The sequence below is a fragment of the Babylonia areolata genome, chromosome 14 (genome assembly GCF_041734735.1).
Source record: "Babylonia areolata isolate BAREFJ2019XMU chromosome 14, ASM4173473v1, whole genome shotgun sequence".
Taxonomy (NCBI): Eukaryota; Metazoa; Mollusca; class Gastropoda; order Neogastropoda; family Buccinidae; genus Babylonia; species Babylonia areolata.
Window position 1 is genome coordinate 22908557 of NC_134889.1, and position 16348 is coordinate 22924904.

The 16348-nt window shown below is 43.8% G+C and overlaps 1 protein-coding gene across 1 annotated transcript in view; it reads left to right on the plus strand.

The window, feature by feature from the left end:
* Positions 1-12928, plus strand: part of LOC143289550 (uncharacterized) — a 15139-nt gene extending 2211 nt beyond the window's left edge. The window contains exons 2-4 of the mRNA XM_076598557.1: positions 178-407; positions 7347-7409; positions 11695-12928. Of these exons, the coding sequence (XP_076454672.1) occupies positions 178-407; positions 7347-7409; positions 11695-12140 (739 nt within the window). The 3' untranslated portion in view covers positions 12141-12928. The remainder of the gene's footprint in view (positions 1-177; positions 408-7346; positions 7410-11694) is intronic.
* Positions 12929-16348: the final 3420 nt, after the last annotated feature.

A 16348-nucleotide genomic window follows, 5' to 3' on the forward strand; every position in this document is an offset into this window, starting at 1 on the left:
GTGTGTGTGTGTGTGTCTTTGTGTGTGTGTGTGTGTGTGTGTGTGTACGTGCCCGCACATGTTCTTTCCTTTTGATTGATTGATTGATTGACTGATTGATGGCTATGAACTGTATGATAAAAACCATGTGGAAGGAACACAGTTAAATAGAGTTATGTATAAACTCTCATTTGACAGGAACGGCCGTTTGATGACAGAAGACCTGAAGCAGCAGGTGTCTGGAAACAGCCATCAGATGTCTGACTTGCAAGCAGAACTGAACAGCACCAGGAAACTGCTGCAGAAAAACCAAGAGGAATTACAGTCTACTCTGTCCGATCTCCAGTCCTTGCAGGAGAAAGTGGAGAGCATTGGGGAACAGGAACTACAGCTTGCACAGGAGATCCGCTCCCTGAACGTCAATGATGGTGAGTAGGTATTACAGTAAAACAAATAAGGGTGGGGGTAGGGGTTGTTTATAGACCATTCTTGTGTGAATACTTTGAGCAGACATGCCAAAAAAGATATTTTATACAGCATCATTGAGTCGATTTGTTTAAGCATAACCCATGTGCTACCTTTTTTTTCAATAAAAGTAAAGGAATATTTTTGCATTTATATCACAATTTACATATCTGGCAGTCTTCCTGGTTTGTTTCATCGGCAAAGTTGACTTTGAGAGGATAAATAGGTCCATCCTGTATTTTGGATAATGGTAGAGTCTTCCTGATTTGTTTCATCGGCAAAGTTGACTTTGAGGGGATAAATAGGTTCATCCCGTATTTTGGATAATGGTAGAGATAAATAGGTCCATCCCATATTTTGGATAATGGTAGAGTCTTCCTGGTTTGTTTCATCAGCAAAGCTGACTTTGATAGGATAAATAGGTCCATCCCGTATTTTGGATAATGGTAGAGTCTTCCTGATTTGTTTCATCAGCAAAGTTGACTTTGATAAGATAAATAGGTCCATCCCATATTTTGGATAATGGTAGAGTCTTCCTGATTTGTTTCATCGGCAAAGTTGACTTTGAGGGGATAAATAGGTTCATCCGGTATTTTGGATAATGGTAGAGATAAATAGGTCCATCCCATATTTTGGATAATGGTAGAGTCTTCCTGATTTGTTTCATCGGCAAAGTTGACTTTGAGAGGATAAATAGGTCCATCACGTATTTTGGATAATGGTAGAGTCTTCCTGATTTGTTTCATCGGCAAAGTTGACTTTGAGAGGATAAATAGGTCCATCACGTATTTTGGATCATGGTAGAGTCTTCCTGATTTGTTTCATTGGCAAAGTTGACTTTGATAGGATAAATAGGTTGATCCCATATTTTGGATAATGGTAGAGTCTTCCTGATTTGTTTCATCAGCAAAGTTGACTTTGAGAGGATAAATAGGTCCATCACGTATTTTGGATCATGGTAGAGTCTTCCTGATTTGTTTCATCGGCAAAGTTGACTTTGATAGGATAAATAGGTCCATCCCGTATTTTGGATCATGATGGCGGGAGGGTAGGGGTTCTTTTGCACTCACACAACCAAGTTCAGGAAAATACATCATTTTTGTTTATGTCACTTGCTTTATTCACTTATCCAAAATGCATTGTGGCAATTATCAATAACTACTATCTATATGCTTCAAAAGTGTCTTATTGCATAAATCCACCCAGAGTTCTGCCAAAACTGCAAAAAGCTAAATTGAAACGTCTTCCTGAAAATTATGACTCATAGCATAAATACATTTTTAGTGTTGAGTTCTTTAAGTAATGAAATGTCTTCTTTTTTTAATTTACCAAAATTCATGGCACAAAGTGCATACAGAAATGGCAACAATGAATTTAGTTCATGGAAATCAAACGAATCAAATACACCCACGGTTTTGTAGCAGAATTTTATCAGAAATGGGTGCCTCATATATGCCCTTCTCACGTCTGATTTACACCATCATATAGCTTTCTTGGTGGGGCATACCCCAGCCTTTTTGGAGACATTGTTATTGTACCACCTGACGAGACTCATTGTATTCTTTGTGTCACATGCGTCAAGTGTCTCCCATGGTGCCTTTTTCACCCCTTCTGTTAGTTTCACTGAACAGCTATTGTTGTTGTTGTTGTTGTTTTTCTTAAGAAAATAAATATGAACAGTTGTTCTTGTCTGAAAAAAAAATCAAATACACATCACGCTATTGTTGCAAATTGCGATAAAAGATATTCAGGGTAATGATAATTTACAAATTACTTGTTATCTAACAAATGTGAACTATGTGAGTCAGTATTATGCCTCAAAAGCTTGATTTGTTTGAATGAAAGTGACCGAGAACAGATTTATTTTGTTTGGGATGTTATTGTGAAAAAGATTAAAACCCCTACCCCTTCGCTGCCATGATCCCTTATTTGGAACGAACTCCAAGCCTGCATCGCAAAATAACTAAGAATGTTTTGAAAAATCTGAAACACAATAATGTGGATAATAAATCAAGCTTTTAACAGGATTCATAACAAAACAGATACGTTGGAGACAACATCAAACTAATTTATTACCCTTATTGATTATTTACAAAGCAAACATCTGCCAGGAATGTTGATCTGTGTAGATTTTGAAAAGGCCTTCGACTCCTTGGGAATTTATGCACAAAGTCCTAGACTCTTTGGTTTCGGGAAAGATATATCTCGCTGGATCATGACCTTTCACAAAAACATAAAAGCTAGAAAAGTGGTAAATGGTCGTTGTTCAGACTGGTTTGATATTTTAAGAGGTTGCAGACAGGGTGATCCAGTATCCTCATATTTGTTTATATTTCGGCTGAGATATTTGCAATAATAATAAGAGAGCATCAACAAATCAAAGAAATAAATATCAACAATACCGAACACGAGATATCCCAATTTGCAGATGATACTCAACTACTATTAGAAGGAGACATATTATCATTTGAGAATGTAATGAAAACATTAGGGAGATTTGGAAGTGTCACTGGACTGTTTATAAACACTGGAAAAACTAAAGCAATTTGGCTAGGGAATAAAGTATTATCAATAGTTAAGTATATTCCCCACCTGAAATTAGACTGGAACCCCAAACAGTTTAAAATTCTCGAAATGTGGTTTACTGCAGACCTAAGACAGTGCGTAGAGCTTAATTACACCAACAGATTTTTGGAAATAAAAGCAATTAAAGCACTTTTTTTTTAAATTTGATCAAAAGAAATATCACACCTTTTGGGAAAATGGCCATATTGAAATCAATGGTTTTGTCACAGCTAGTTCATCTCTGGATTCTGGTACCAAATCCACAAATGGCATGATAAATGATCTTCAGAAGCAGTGCGTTAAATTCATATGGAGTAATAAACTAGATAGGATTTCAAGAAAAACTACTATTAAACATATACGCGACGATGGCATAAATATTCCATCTATTAAACACTTTATAACTGCTTTAAAACTTGCTTGTATTAGAAAACTTACATTCGGCAAACATAAATGGAAAACCATTATAGAAGAAGTTTGTCCGATTGTTAAAGATTTGGACAAGTACGGCTCAAGTCTTCATATATATATATATATATATATGTGTGTGTGTGTGTGTGTGTGTGTGTGTGTGATAATCAGTCGTGTCCGACTATGACCATCAGAACAGCAGAGGAGGCAACTGCTGTTCTGACTATTTGGGCTAGAATTTGATTATAGTGGAGAGTGTCTTGCCCGAGTACATCCCCACTCTCTCGGCCAAGAGGGTTTTAGGACAGTCGGCGTTGGGATGGTTCCCAAAGGCCAACCAGCCCACAAGGCTGCAGCACTAAGAGCCAGTGCAATTTTGCCTCCTAGTTTGAGAGTCATAGTCCTTCACAAAAGACTAAGCTGTGAATGGTTTCCCCATTGACTGGAGAAACCATTGATAATACAGCTCTCACTTTGCTGTTGGCCCAAATGTAAACTTATGTCAATCTGTGATATAAGCTGTGTTGGGCCTTCCACTGAGTCAACTTAAGCACATTCTGGGTAAATACACTCCAGGCATATAAACAAACAGTATGGAAGCAAAATCATGGTGAATGGTGCTGCAGATCTCGTGGCAGAAAACATCTTCTATAATGAAAAGTTTAAGATTGATAATTAAACAATAATATTCAAAAGCTGGTTGGATAAACATGTGTTTCGTGTTGCCGATCTGACCAAACCTGACGGGACCTTCATGAACTATCAACAGTTCAGAAATGCTCACGATATCCAGATAAATTTTCTAAATTTCCTAGGATGCCTTCGTGCGATTACAGCGTACTGCAATAGAATGGGTATTAGTCTATGTGGTAGTAAGGTCAGAAATACATGTAAATCTCTTAGCATAACAAAGGGACAAAAATATACTGCGACATCTTGGTTGCTGATAAAATCTTACCAAACTTTTGCAATAAGTGGAGAAATGAAATAACTAATGATATCGTTTGGAAAACCACTTTTCATAAATACAAAAAAATAAAATAATAATAATAATAAGGAAATCAAGCTTGAATGGTTTCAGATCAGATTAATGCATGGAATACTTACTACAAATATCATCCAACATAAGATGGATATAGCAGGCAACGATCAATGCACATTTTGCAATGATGCTTGGGAAACAGTTGGAATGTTTGTTTTGGTCTTGTCACATTGCGATAAACGTTTGGAACATTTTGAAAGTTTTCTTAAATAACTGTGAGAATGTAAACAACTTTAGATTCACAATGGAACTTGTATAATATTTGGCTGTGACGGTTTATACCACACTGACAAAGTACTTGACTGTACAATAATATGTGCCAAGTTTTACCAGTATGAATGCAAGCATTGTTTAACTCTCTCCATATGAACGGCGAAAGAGACGACGTTAACAGCGTTTCACCCCAATTACCATCATCAAAATATTGCAAGCGGAAGGCTCTTATACTGAAGAGGTGAATGTTGACAAAGAATACCACAATTCTGACGACGGAAGCTAAAGGTTGGGTCATTCAGACACCCACTGGACATCCGAGGGATCTGTGTAGAGGAGAAGAGAGGACTGGCCGTACTGAGTGAGTTAAAAAGTAAAAAATTAAAAAAGGGCCTGAATTCACAGCTTTCAGAAAATTGTTAAAGAATAAATACATCACAGAAGAAAATATCGCCAGAATTAACATGCAATATACCGATTTGTTTGTTTGATTTTTTTTTTTTTTTTTCAAAGGAGTTTCTATGGGGCCTTAGTTGAAGAAGTGTGAGCCACCTTAGAACTGATGTGAAGTAATTGTTTTCCCTGTAAGACAACTGGCGCCAATAATGATAAGTTACTACCTATTCCATGTAAGAACAGAAAATTTAGGAAAGGGTATTGACCTTGAAACTGGCATTTATTTTGTCTCTTGTCTTGTTTTGTTGTTCATTTGTTCATTTTTATTTTTATTTTTTTAGTTCACATTAATTTGGTTGCTTTTTTTTCTTCTTCTTTTTGTTTTTTTCTCTCTCTTTTTCTTCTTTTTTCTAATAATATGTTTAACAGTAGGTCTTTAGGTTTTGTTTAGGCACGTGCACAATGTTTCGGATAGGAAGCTCTGTTCGTGACTGTGGCTTACAACAGTAGGTCTTTAGATTTTGTTTAGGCACGTGCACAATGTTTCGGATAGGAAGCTCTGTTTGTGACTGTGGCTTACAACAGTAGGTCTTTAGGTTTTGTTTAGGCACGTGCACAATGTTTCGGATAGGAAGCTCTGTTCGTGACTGTGGCTTACAACAGTAGGTCTTTAGATTTTGTTTAGGCACGTGCACAATGTTTCGGATAGGAAGCTCTGTTCGTGACTGTGGCTTACAACAGTAGGTCTTTAGGTTCCCTCACACTGTGGGCTTTTCTCTAATGAACGTGCAGGTCATCTTGCAAAGCTTGGAGCTAAAAACGCTTTAAATGCAATTGAACTTCCTCATCGTTTATCATCATTTGAAATGTGTAATATTGTTGAAAGAAACATGCAAAATTCCTTTCTGTCTTTAGAAGTTAACACTTCTGCCTTATTAAATGCTAAAAGAACTGGCAGGGCTGTTAAGAGCATGGCATTTAGGTTATTACTAAATGCCCCATACACAAAATATTGTGAAAATATCGAATGCATTTGCAAGGGACGTTTAACGGTACAGCCCGTTTTAACCCGCTGTTTATTAATGAAACCTTTTTTGCCTCTAGAAAATTACGGAACACGTGTTACCAGTTTCAAATGTTAACAGTTTTTGGAGAAAGTTATATGTTTCAAACTGTTCTTTATTAAAGTTAGCTAGTTATGTGTTAAATAGTACAGTTGGTTGTTTATTGTAGGTCCCACATGAACCTCTTTTCAAAAAAATAATCCACAGAAGTAGTACATACAATATTTGATTTTTTTTTTCATAATCCCGCTTCCCACGTCCCGCCTCTCACACACACCCTTCCAATATTATGTTTTTTCTTTCTCCAGTCACTGACACTCACCATCTCCATTTTAGATTTTGTACTCCATCTTTTTCAGCATTCTGTTCTCTCTCTCTCTTCTGTCTGTCTGTCTGTCTGTCTGTCTCTCTCTCTCTCTCTCTCTCTCTCTCTCTCTCTCTCTCTCTCTCTCTCTCTTTCTCTTCCTTTCTTAGTCCCCTCCCCCCCCCTCCGCCCCCACCTCAACCGCCTCCCTTTTCATTCGAATATACAGAAATGTCGATTTCTAATTAATACTAACAATCATCATTATGATAGGAATGATAATAATCCAAATAATGATAATAATATCATTTATTTTCAGTCTGATATCATCATCTTAGATGAACAGACTATAAATAAATAAACGAACGATGCAGATTATGCCACTCATTGTGGACTGCAGATTGAAGATTGTGCCACTTGTGGACTACAGATTATGCCACTCGTTGTGGACTACAGATTATGCCACTCGTTGCGGACTGCAGATTGAAGATTGTGCCACTTGTGGACTACAGATTATGCCACTCGTTGTGGACTGCAGATTATGCCACTCGTTGCGGACTGCAGATTGAAGATTATGCCACTCGTTGTGGACTGCAGATTCATTGCAGAATACATTTTGCCCCGATATCAAGCACATTTGTTTTTAGTGATGTTACATATAAGCATATCCCCTTTGACTGTGAGTTAATGGAGCTTTACTCACATCAAAGTATGTCATCTACAGACATTGGAAGGTTTGTTTTTGGCTTTTTGCATTTATTTGCCTGAGATCAATTCTTTAACTACATGCTTACAATCACCAGTATGTGTAATGAGACATTGAACAGAATTCCATTATTACAGCTAAGTAAACCAAGCTCAGCATGCTAGTTTCTGTAACCCTGCCCTGGATTTGTTATGATTGCAGGGTCCACCTTCATCAGATGGGGACGGACTACATGCCCTGACAACACATCACTTGTCTATTCTGGTGAGTGTTGATTGTATTTGACTTTGTCTGTCTGTCTGTCTGTCTGTCTGTCTGTCTCTCTCTCTCTCTCTCTCTCTCTCTCTCTCTCTCTGATGATCACATTTCACTTTACTTGCCTTGGTACAAAAGAAATTGTCGAGCCATTCAGAATCATATGCAACCTATATTGATTTCTAAAATGCATTTGATTTCGTTGATAGGAAGCATCTCTGGATAGTGGTAAACAAAACGGTTTTCATGGAAAAAGCGATAAAGAGTATAATGCAGTTGTGAAAGCAAATGTGATACATAATGCTGCTGCTGAACCGTTCTTGGTGGTGCTCACAAGGCTTAAAACTAAGTGATAGTTCCAGTCCAGTTTCTTATATATATATATATATATATATATATATATATATATATATATATATATATATATATATATATATATGTATATGTATATGTATATATATATACATTAACCATGGAGTGTGCAACGAGGCAGACATGGTATAACACTTTCTCCTGACACCAATCTTTTAGCAGATAATGTTGTTCTGCTTTATAATAAGTCTTCAGAGTCAATTAGATGTTCTTAGCAACACTGCCAAACCTCTTAACCATAAAGTCGTATTTTGAAACGGAGGACATGATGCTTTAAGAGGGAATTGGTTCTATGATGGTGAAAAACTTGAAGTTCTTAATACATACCAATATTTAGGTGTAGTTTCTTTCCCATCAGACGAAATGTCTTTGAAAGCAAAAAAGGGTGTGTATGGAATTCTTAGATTCCTGTGGACATTAGGATGAAATTGCTCGAAAATATCCTTCAAACTATTCAATTTTCAGATTCAACCCATGTTAACCTATGGGTCTGGGGATTAATGGCAGACCATTCTGTCACTGAGAGGGTACACCTATTTTCTTTCAAACTTCTGATCAATATCAGATCTTACATGAAAACACCAAGCACTTTTATTTATTGTGAAACAAGAACATATCCTTTGTATATCCAAACCCACACTAACAGTACCAGATATTGCTTCAATTTTAGCAGAATGCAAGTAAACTGCATTTTATCTTAAGCATATAGAATGCTGTATGGACTCCATAGTAGGAAGAAAAGCAAGTGGGCATCGCTGGTCTGTTTGACATTAAACAGATATGGATTTTACGATAAATATATATCTGGCTGTGTAATGGAAACCAGGGTGTAAAAATGTAATTGGTTTCTTGGTGCTTTCAGAGATTATTTGACTGCCACCTACAACACTTGAAAACATCGCATGACCAGATCACATTGTTTTCTACATACAAACAGGTGCTTGACCCTCCACAATATCTAAATGTAAATTAAGAACCCTGTTTCATGAAAAGCTCTCACAAGAGTAAGACACAGTGTGGTGTATCCCCATTGAAGCCAAATCGGTTAAGATTTTCCAAAAAGCAGAAAAAAAGGTGTGCGAACTGCACACTCCAGTCACACCATCAGCTGGGTTCATGTGCAAAGTGCACACCGTCATCACCAAGACAGAAAACGATCACGGAATGGTCCATTGGTGTTCCATTGGAGGAAGTCAGTGATCATCATCAGGATGTGACAGAGAGTGTGAGCATGGGTAAGAGTCAACAGGAGTTGATAAACCGAATTTTCCTATTAACGTCTTTTTACGTGGATGAATTGCCATGTGCTCACCGTACTGTTTCGCGAAGAGTTCCAAACATTATTGATTACTACAACCTTAGTTCTGGCAAACTCATCATCCTTGGAGATTTCAATTTTCATTTCGACAACCAAACTTCTTCTGATGTCAAATGCCTATGTCAATCTGTCCAATCATTCTCTATCTCAGCTCGTCACAGAACCAACACACAGATCTGGTCATAGCCTGGACTAGCTCATCACCCGTGACTCTGATGCCATCATTGCATCAGTGACTGTGACGGACGAACTTTCTTCTGACCGTTCTGCTCTTATTTTCTCGCTTAACACTTCAAAACCAACAAGAATTCAAAACATATGTTACTCGTCGCAACCTGAAATCTATCAACATTAACACTTTTTCTTCTCAAGCTGCTGGACGCCTTTCCAAAATTTCTTCCTGTACCGACGTCTCTACACATTACAACTCTGTCCTCTCCCAACTGCTGGATGAACATGCACCCCCCACTACCTGCATGCTGCCTGATGGGTCTTCCGCCCCATGGCACACACGTGACATTCGACTTGCGAAACGCAAACGTCGCCAGTAGGAACGGCGATGGCGATCAACAAAACTGAAAGCCCACAAACAAATTTTCCGAAAACAAATAAACAAGTCAAATATATGATCTCATCAGCGAAGAACTTCTTTCTTTCCAAAGTTCTCGATACCACATCCACCAGATCTCTTTATTTTTCATGTCAAATCTTCTTGGCACAGCAAAAAGGACACCTCTTCCTTCTGCCTACACTTTATCTGAACTCCCCAATGTTATCTCCTCTTTCCTTTTCGATAAAGTCCAAAATATTGGTACCAGCTTGGATCAAACACCTTTCCTACCTACTTCTCCTGATCCTCAGTTCAGTGACACACCTCTCCATTCCTTCAATCCCTTGACTGAAACAGAAGTCCATGAAATCCTGAAAGAAATGACAATAAAAACATGTGAGCTTGATCCCATAACAAACTCTGTCTTTTCCCAGAGAGTCTCACAGCTTCTCCCCACAATCACCAGTATTGTCAATTCATCTCTTCTTACTGGAACGTTTCCATCCACTTTCAAAACTGCAATCGTCCGGCCTCTTCTGAAGAAACCCATTCTCGATGCAAACATCTTGAAAAACTATCGATCAGTTTCTAACCTTCCTTTCCTGTCCAAACTTCTTGAAAAAGCCGTCTTGAAACAACTCAGCAATCAACTTCGTTTCAACAATCTCCTCCACCCTTTTCAGCCTGCCTATCGTGCTGACCACAGCACTGAAACCACTCTCCTCCACATCCTGAATAATTTACTGTTAGCGACCGACTCAGGAAAAATTTCCCCTCTCACTCTTCTTGTCAGCTGCCTTTGATACGATAGACCATTCAATCCGTCTTTCCCGTCTTCATTATACATTTGCTATCAACGGCACTGCTCTCAACTGGTTCAAATCATATCTCACCGACCGATTCCAGTCTGTCATTTTTGATCATTACCAGTCTGAACCCGTTAAAATCGAACACGGAGTCCCATAGGGATCTGTTTTAAGCCCTGTGCTTTTCACACTGTACACTGTTCCTCTCGCAGAAATTATCAACTGCCACAACGTCAGTCATCAATCTTATAACGATGACACTCAACTTCAGAAAAGCGATACCCCTGAAACTTTGTCCTCACTCTTACAATAAACATCTGACTGCTTCTTGGACATTCAAAACTGGATATCTCTAAATAAGTTACAGTTGAACGCGGACAAAACCGAAGCAATGATCATAGGAACTAAACAAAAACTCACATCCATCACAATGGACACAACAAAACTTGGCTGTACATCCATCCTTCTTTCCAGCTCAGTCAGGTACCTCGGCGTTGAACTTGACAACACACTGTCCATGCAAAATGCATCAGCCAGACCTGTCAGTCCTGCTTCTGTTAATTACGGTGCATAAGTTCCGTTCGGCTATATCTGTCCAATGATGCAACATTTAGACTTGTTTCTCTCATTATCTCTCGCTTTGAATACTGTAACTCTCTATTGTCTGGTTTGCCAACTTCATCCCTCGAGTCCCTTCAGCGCATACAAAACTCATCCTCAGATCTGAGCACATCACTCCTCTTTTACAATATCTCCATTGGCTCCCTGTCTCACACAGAATAAAGTAAAAGATCTGCACTCTTTGTTATAAATGTATTCGCAAATCTGCCCCTCACTGTCTCTGTGGCTGCCTTCACCTCTATACTCCATCTCGCTCTCTTCGATTGGCTTCGGATCCACTCTGTCTACGCATACCCAGATTCAAACACTCCACTGTCGGCCGCTGCTCTTTCTCTGTCTCTGGACCTTGCATTTGGAACGAGCTCCCCCCTTCGCTTCAACAGGTTTCCGCACTCAGCTCTTTCAAGTCTGGCCTTAAAACCCACCTCTTCACACGACAGCCTCCCTGCCCTGCCCCTTCGTTGTTTTTCAGGGGTTTTTTTAGTCTAGAGATGCATGCATGTGACTGACTGGTGTGAGAGCGCTTTGATTTGTCTCTGCACAAGACTCAGCGTTGTATAACTACTGATTATTATCACTATTATCATTAATGTTTTCACAATGCAGTTCTTACGATGTTGGTTACAGGAATTGCTGGGGGGTCATGGTATGGTAGCAAGGGGGGATCCTCTGACTACCTGTGTCTGGTGATGGACCCCCGCCTGGACAACACGACTCAACCATCACGGTACAGCCAACTGTGTGGTGCAGAATATGAAGTCAAAGCAAATGATGACCAGGACGTTGTGTGCTCCGTGTGCCGGGCTCCTCAGTCCACCACCCTCATGATCCCTGCCACCGACACCTGTCCTGCTGGGTGGACCTCACAGTACAGGGGACACCTCATGACGGAATATTCGGGTCACGATGGAAGAACGGCATACGTGTGTATGGATGAGGACAGAGAACACCATGGTCAACATAAAAACGATGATGGCGCATTATTTTATCACGTGGTCACTAAGTGTGTTAGTCTCCCCTGCCCACCTTATGCTCCTGGCAAAGTAGTAACCTGTGTGGTATGTTCTAAGTAAGCTGTCAACCACTTTGTGTCAACGTTGCACTTACACCACTTATAACACTTATACCGCTGCGTTGCACTTTTCATTTTTCTCCACAGTGGTGTGAGACTGTCTGCTGTACAATCCTTGTGTACAGTGCCAGTCAGGGAAGGGTACGTCCCTCCTGGCTGCTCAGCATGTTTTAGTTTCCCATGCACTGTCTGTTTTCTTTGGGAGCTAACATTGTTCAGCTCATTGTTGAATGACTGCATTTTTACTCTGTCTCTGTTTCTCTGTCTATGTCTGTCTGTCTCCCTCCTTAGGGCTGAATGTAAAAAAAATAAAAATAAAAAAAGCAGCTGTGCTTGCGCCACTACCCTCGTGAAATAAAAATTCATTTCGTTTCGTTTCGTTTCCCCCTCTCATCCCACTCCCTCCCTCTCTCTCTCTCTCTCACACACACACACACACACACACACACACACACATAATTCTTTGTTGATTACAAATCAGTACTGTTTTCATTAGTGTCTTGTCCATTGATACAATTTTTTTCCGTCGCTTTGTAGTATGAGTGAAATAGTACTTGTCAATATACACACATTGACAAACTACTTCTTGTGGCTTTTGTTTGTTTGTTTGCTTGCTTGCTTGTTTTTTGTGTGTGTTTTTTTTTTGTTTTGTTTTTTTGTTGTTGTTTTTTGTTGTTGTTGTTGTTTTCAAATCACTCTTTTTATATTTATAGGATATGTGTAAAAGATGAACATATGTAATGTTTCTATGGCCCCAGGGGGCACACAAAATAAACTCCTTGCCTTGCATTGTCTTGCTTTGCCTTGATATGAGACGATCGGACTCCAAAGAGGTGTCATCTCCAAACAAACGAGGCAGAGACTTCAAAGCGGTGCAGTTTTTTTGTTTTTTTGGTCTCTGGGCCTTCCCACAAACAGTTGACAGAAGAAACGTGCCAGATGCGCTGATGACAGAGGAGGTGGATGGAGGTGTTTGTGAATACTGTGTGTGTGCATGTGTGTGTATGTGTGCGTGAGTGAGCGCGCGCGCGTGTGTGTGTGTGCATGCATGTGTGTGTGTGTGTGTGTGTGTGTGCATGTGTGTGTGTGTGCATGAGTGAGCGCGCGCGCGTGTGTGTGCATGCATGTGTGTGTGTGCGTGTGTGTGTGTGTGTGTGTGCGCGTGTGTGTGTACGTGTACAGGTGTAAGTGCGTCCGAGTGTGTAAAAGAGACCAGAAATTGAAAAGTGTCTCGCTCACAAGAACAGCGTAATCACTGGCGCACACACACACACACACACACACACGCACACCACACACACACACCACACACACACACACACACACCCCACACACACACACACACACAACTTCCACGAAACCGCTCAAAGCTATTCACAAGGGACAGCAGATACCAACATTTTAATTAGTAAAACAATTTATTCATGAGATTAATTAAGAAACAGAAAATTGCATGGGTTTTAATATATAAAAAAAAAAGATAAATTTAAAACAAAACAAAAAAAACGGAGTAGGAGACTGAATGAAGGAGCATGAGACCAGCTGACGTCAGCGGATGACGATATCTCAGTTGACGTGACAAATGACGTAGATGGGGAAGGAAGGAAGGGGTTTCTGGAGGGCAGGATGACGGGTCGGGGAATAGGAGGGGGAGGGAGAGAGGGAGAGAGTGAGACAGAGACAGAGGAAGAGAGAGAGAGAACTCAGATCTCAGATCTCAAAACGTTTTTTATTCAAGGATTAAGATTTTAGGCATGGCCCATTCTTCCTACCTGAACTTGTTGGAAGAGAGAGAGAGAGAGAGAACCTGAGAGACAGAGAGACGGAGACAGAGAGAGAGAGAGAACCTGAGAGACAGAGACACACACAGAGAGGGGGGGTGGGAAAAAAGGGGGGGGTTTTTAAAAACCCGGGGTGGATGGGGGAAAAGGGAAGGGAGGGAGTAAGGTGGGGGGGGGGGGGGGGGGGGAGGGGGGGGGGACGGGGGTTTTGGGAAAAAAGGGGGGGCGTTTAGGGGGTGGGGGGGGGGAGAAGGGGTTTTTTTAAGGCCCCTTTGATCCGGGCCGGGAGTTGGGGTGTGGGGGGAGGGGGGAAGGGGGAAAAGGTTTATGGGGCGTAGGGGGGGGGGGGGGAGGGGGAGAAGGCTCCTTTATCCCACGTGAGGGGGGGGGGGGGGGGGGGAACAAAGGGGGGGGGGGGGGGTTGGGGGGGGGGAAAAAGGCTCTCTGATCCGGGGCCCTGATGGTGGGGGGGGGGGGGGGGGGGGGGGAAAAAAAGGCTCTTAAACCCGGGAGTAAAGGGGGGGGGGGGGAGGGGCCCCCCTTTGGGGGGGGGGAGGGGGGGGAAAGGCCCCCTTGAAACCGTTTCAGGGAAAGGGGGGGGGGGGGGGGGAGAAGGGGAAAGGGGAAGGCCGACCCCCAGGAACCCGGGGGGGGGGGAAAAAGGGGGAAGAACCCGACCGACGAGCAGGAGGGGTGGGGAAAGGGGGGAGATGGGGCCCCCAGACAGGAAAGGGGGGGGGGGGGGGGCGGAAAAGGGGGAGGGAAGGCCCAGGGGAGAAGGGGGGGGGGGGGGGGGGGGAAGGAGAAAAAGGCTTTTTGGGGGGGGGAAGGGGGGAAAAGGGGGCCTTTTGATCCGGGGCAGTTTAAAGGGGGGGGGGGGGGGAGAGGGGGGGGAAGGCTCTCTGATCGTTTTAGTGTAATGGGGGGGGGGGGAAAGGGGGGGGAGAAAGGGTCTTTGGGTTTTGCCCCGTTGGGTGGGGGGGGGGGGGGAGAGGGGAAGGTTTTTGTTTCCCTGCGTTAAAGGGGGGGGGGGGGAAAGGGGGGAGAGAGGGGGGAGAAGGCTCTCTGATCCCCAAATAATGTGGGGTTGGGGGGGAGAGGGGGGGGGGATGGAGAAAAGGGGGGGGGGGGAGAGGGGGGAAGGCTCTTTGTCCCTGCAGTTAATTTGGGGGGGGGGGGGGGGAAGGAATGTAGAAGGGGGGGGGGGGGGGGGGGGGGGGGGGGAGGCAGAAGAGGGGGGGGGGGAAAGGGAAAAAAAAAAAGAAAAGGCCCACCGTCAGAAGGGGGGGGGAGGGGGGGGAAGGGGGGGGATTCCAGAAGGGAAAAGGGGGGGGGGGGGGGGAGAGGGGGGGGGCCCCCGGGGGGGTTTGGGGGGGGGGGGAGGAGAAGAAGGGGGAGAAAAGGGCCCCGACCAAAAAGGGGGGGGGGGGGGGGGGAGAAGGGGGGAGAAGGCTCTTGATCCCGGGAGTAAAAGGGTGGGGGGGGGGGGAGGGGGGAGGGGGGGGGGGAAAAAGGGGGGAAAGGCTCTTGTCCGCTTTATTGGGTGGGGGGGGGGGGGGAAAAGGGGAAAAGGGGGGGGAGGGGGGAGAGAGAAGGTCTCTGATCCCGTTTGAGGGTGGGGGGGGGGGGAAAACGGGGGGGTGGGGCCGGCCGGGGGAGGGGGGGGGGGGGGGGGAGCAAAAGGGGAAAAGGGGGGGGAAAGGGTCTTTTGAAACCACAGTTTAAAGGGGGGGGGGGGGGAGAAGAGGGGGGGAAGGTCTTAAACCGGGCAGTAAGGAGGGGGGGGGGGGGGAGAGGGGGGAAGGCTCTTTGACCGTGCAGTAATGGGGGGGGGGGAGGGGGGGGGGGGAGAAGGGGGAAAAATTTTCCCGATGGCCGGAAAAGGGGGGAGGGGGGGGGGAGGGGGAAAGGGGGAGGGGGAGGGGGGGGGGTGGGGGGGGGAGGGGTTCGGGGGAGGGGGGAAAGGGGGGGAAAGGGGGGGAGGGGGGGGGGTTTGGGGGGGGGGGGAGGGAAAGGGGGAGGGGGGGGAGAAGAGAAAAGGTCTCTATCCGGGCAGTTAAAGGGGTGGGGGGGATGAGGGGGGAAAGGGGAAAAGGGTCTCTGATCCGGCAAGTCATGGGGGGGGGGGGAGAGGGGGGGGGGGAAGAGAAGGGGGGGGGAAGGGGTCTTAAAGTTTCAGGGAATGGGGGGGGGGGGGGGGGGAAGGGGGGGAAAGGCCCCTCTGATCCGTTTTCCCGTAATGGGGGGGGGGGGGAAAAGGGGGAAAAAAGGCTCCCCTGTCCCTGCAGTAATGGGGGGGGGGGGGGGGGAGAAGGCCCTGAAGAAAGAAGGGGGGGGGGGGGGAAGGGGAAAGGGGAGAAAGGCCTCACCAGAAGGGGGGGGGAAGGGGGGGTGGAAAAAGGGTCCTTTTCCCAGTTGAGGGGGGGGG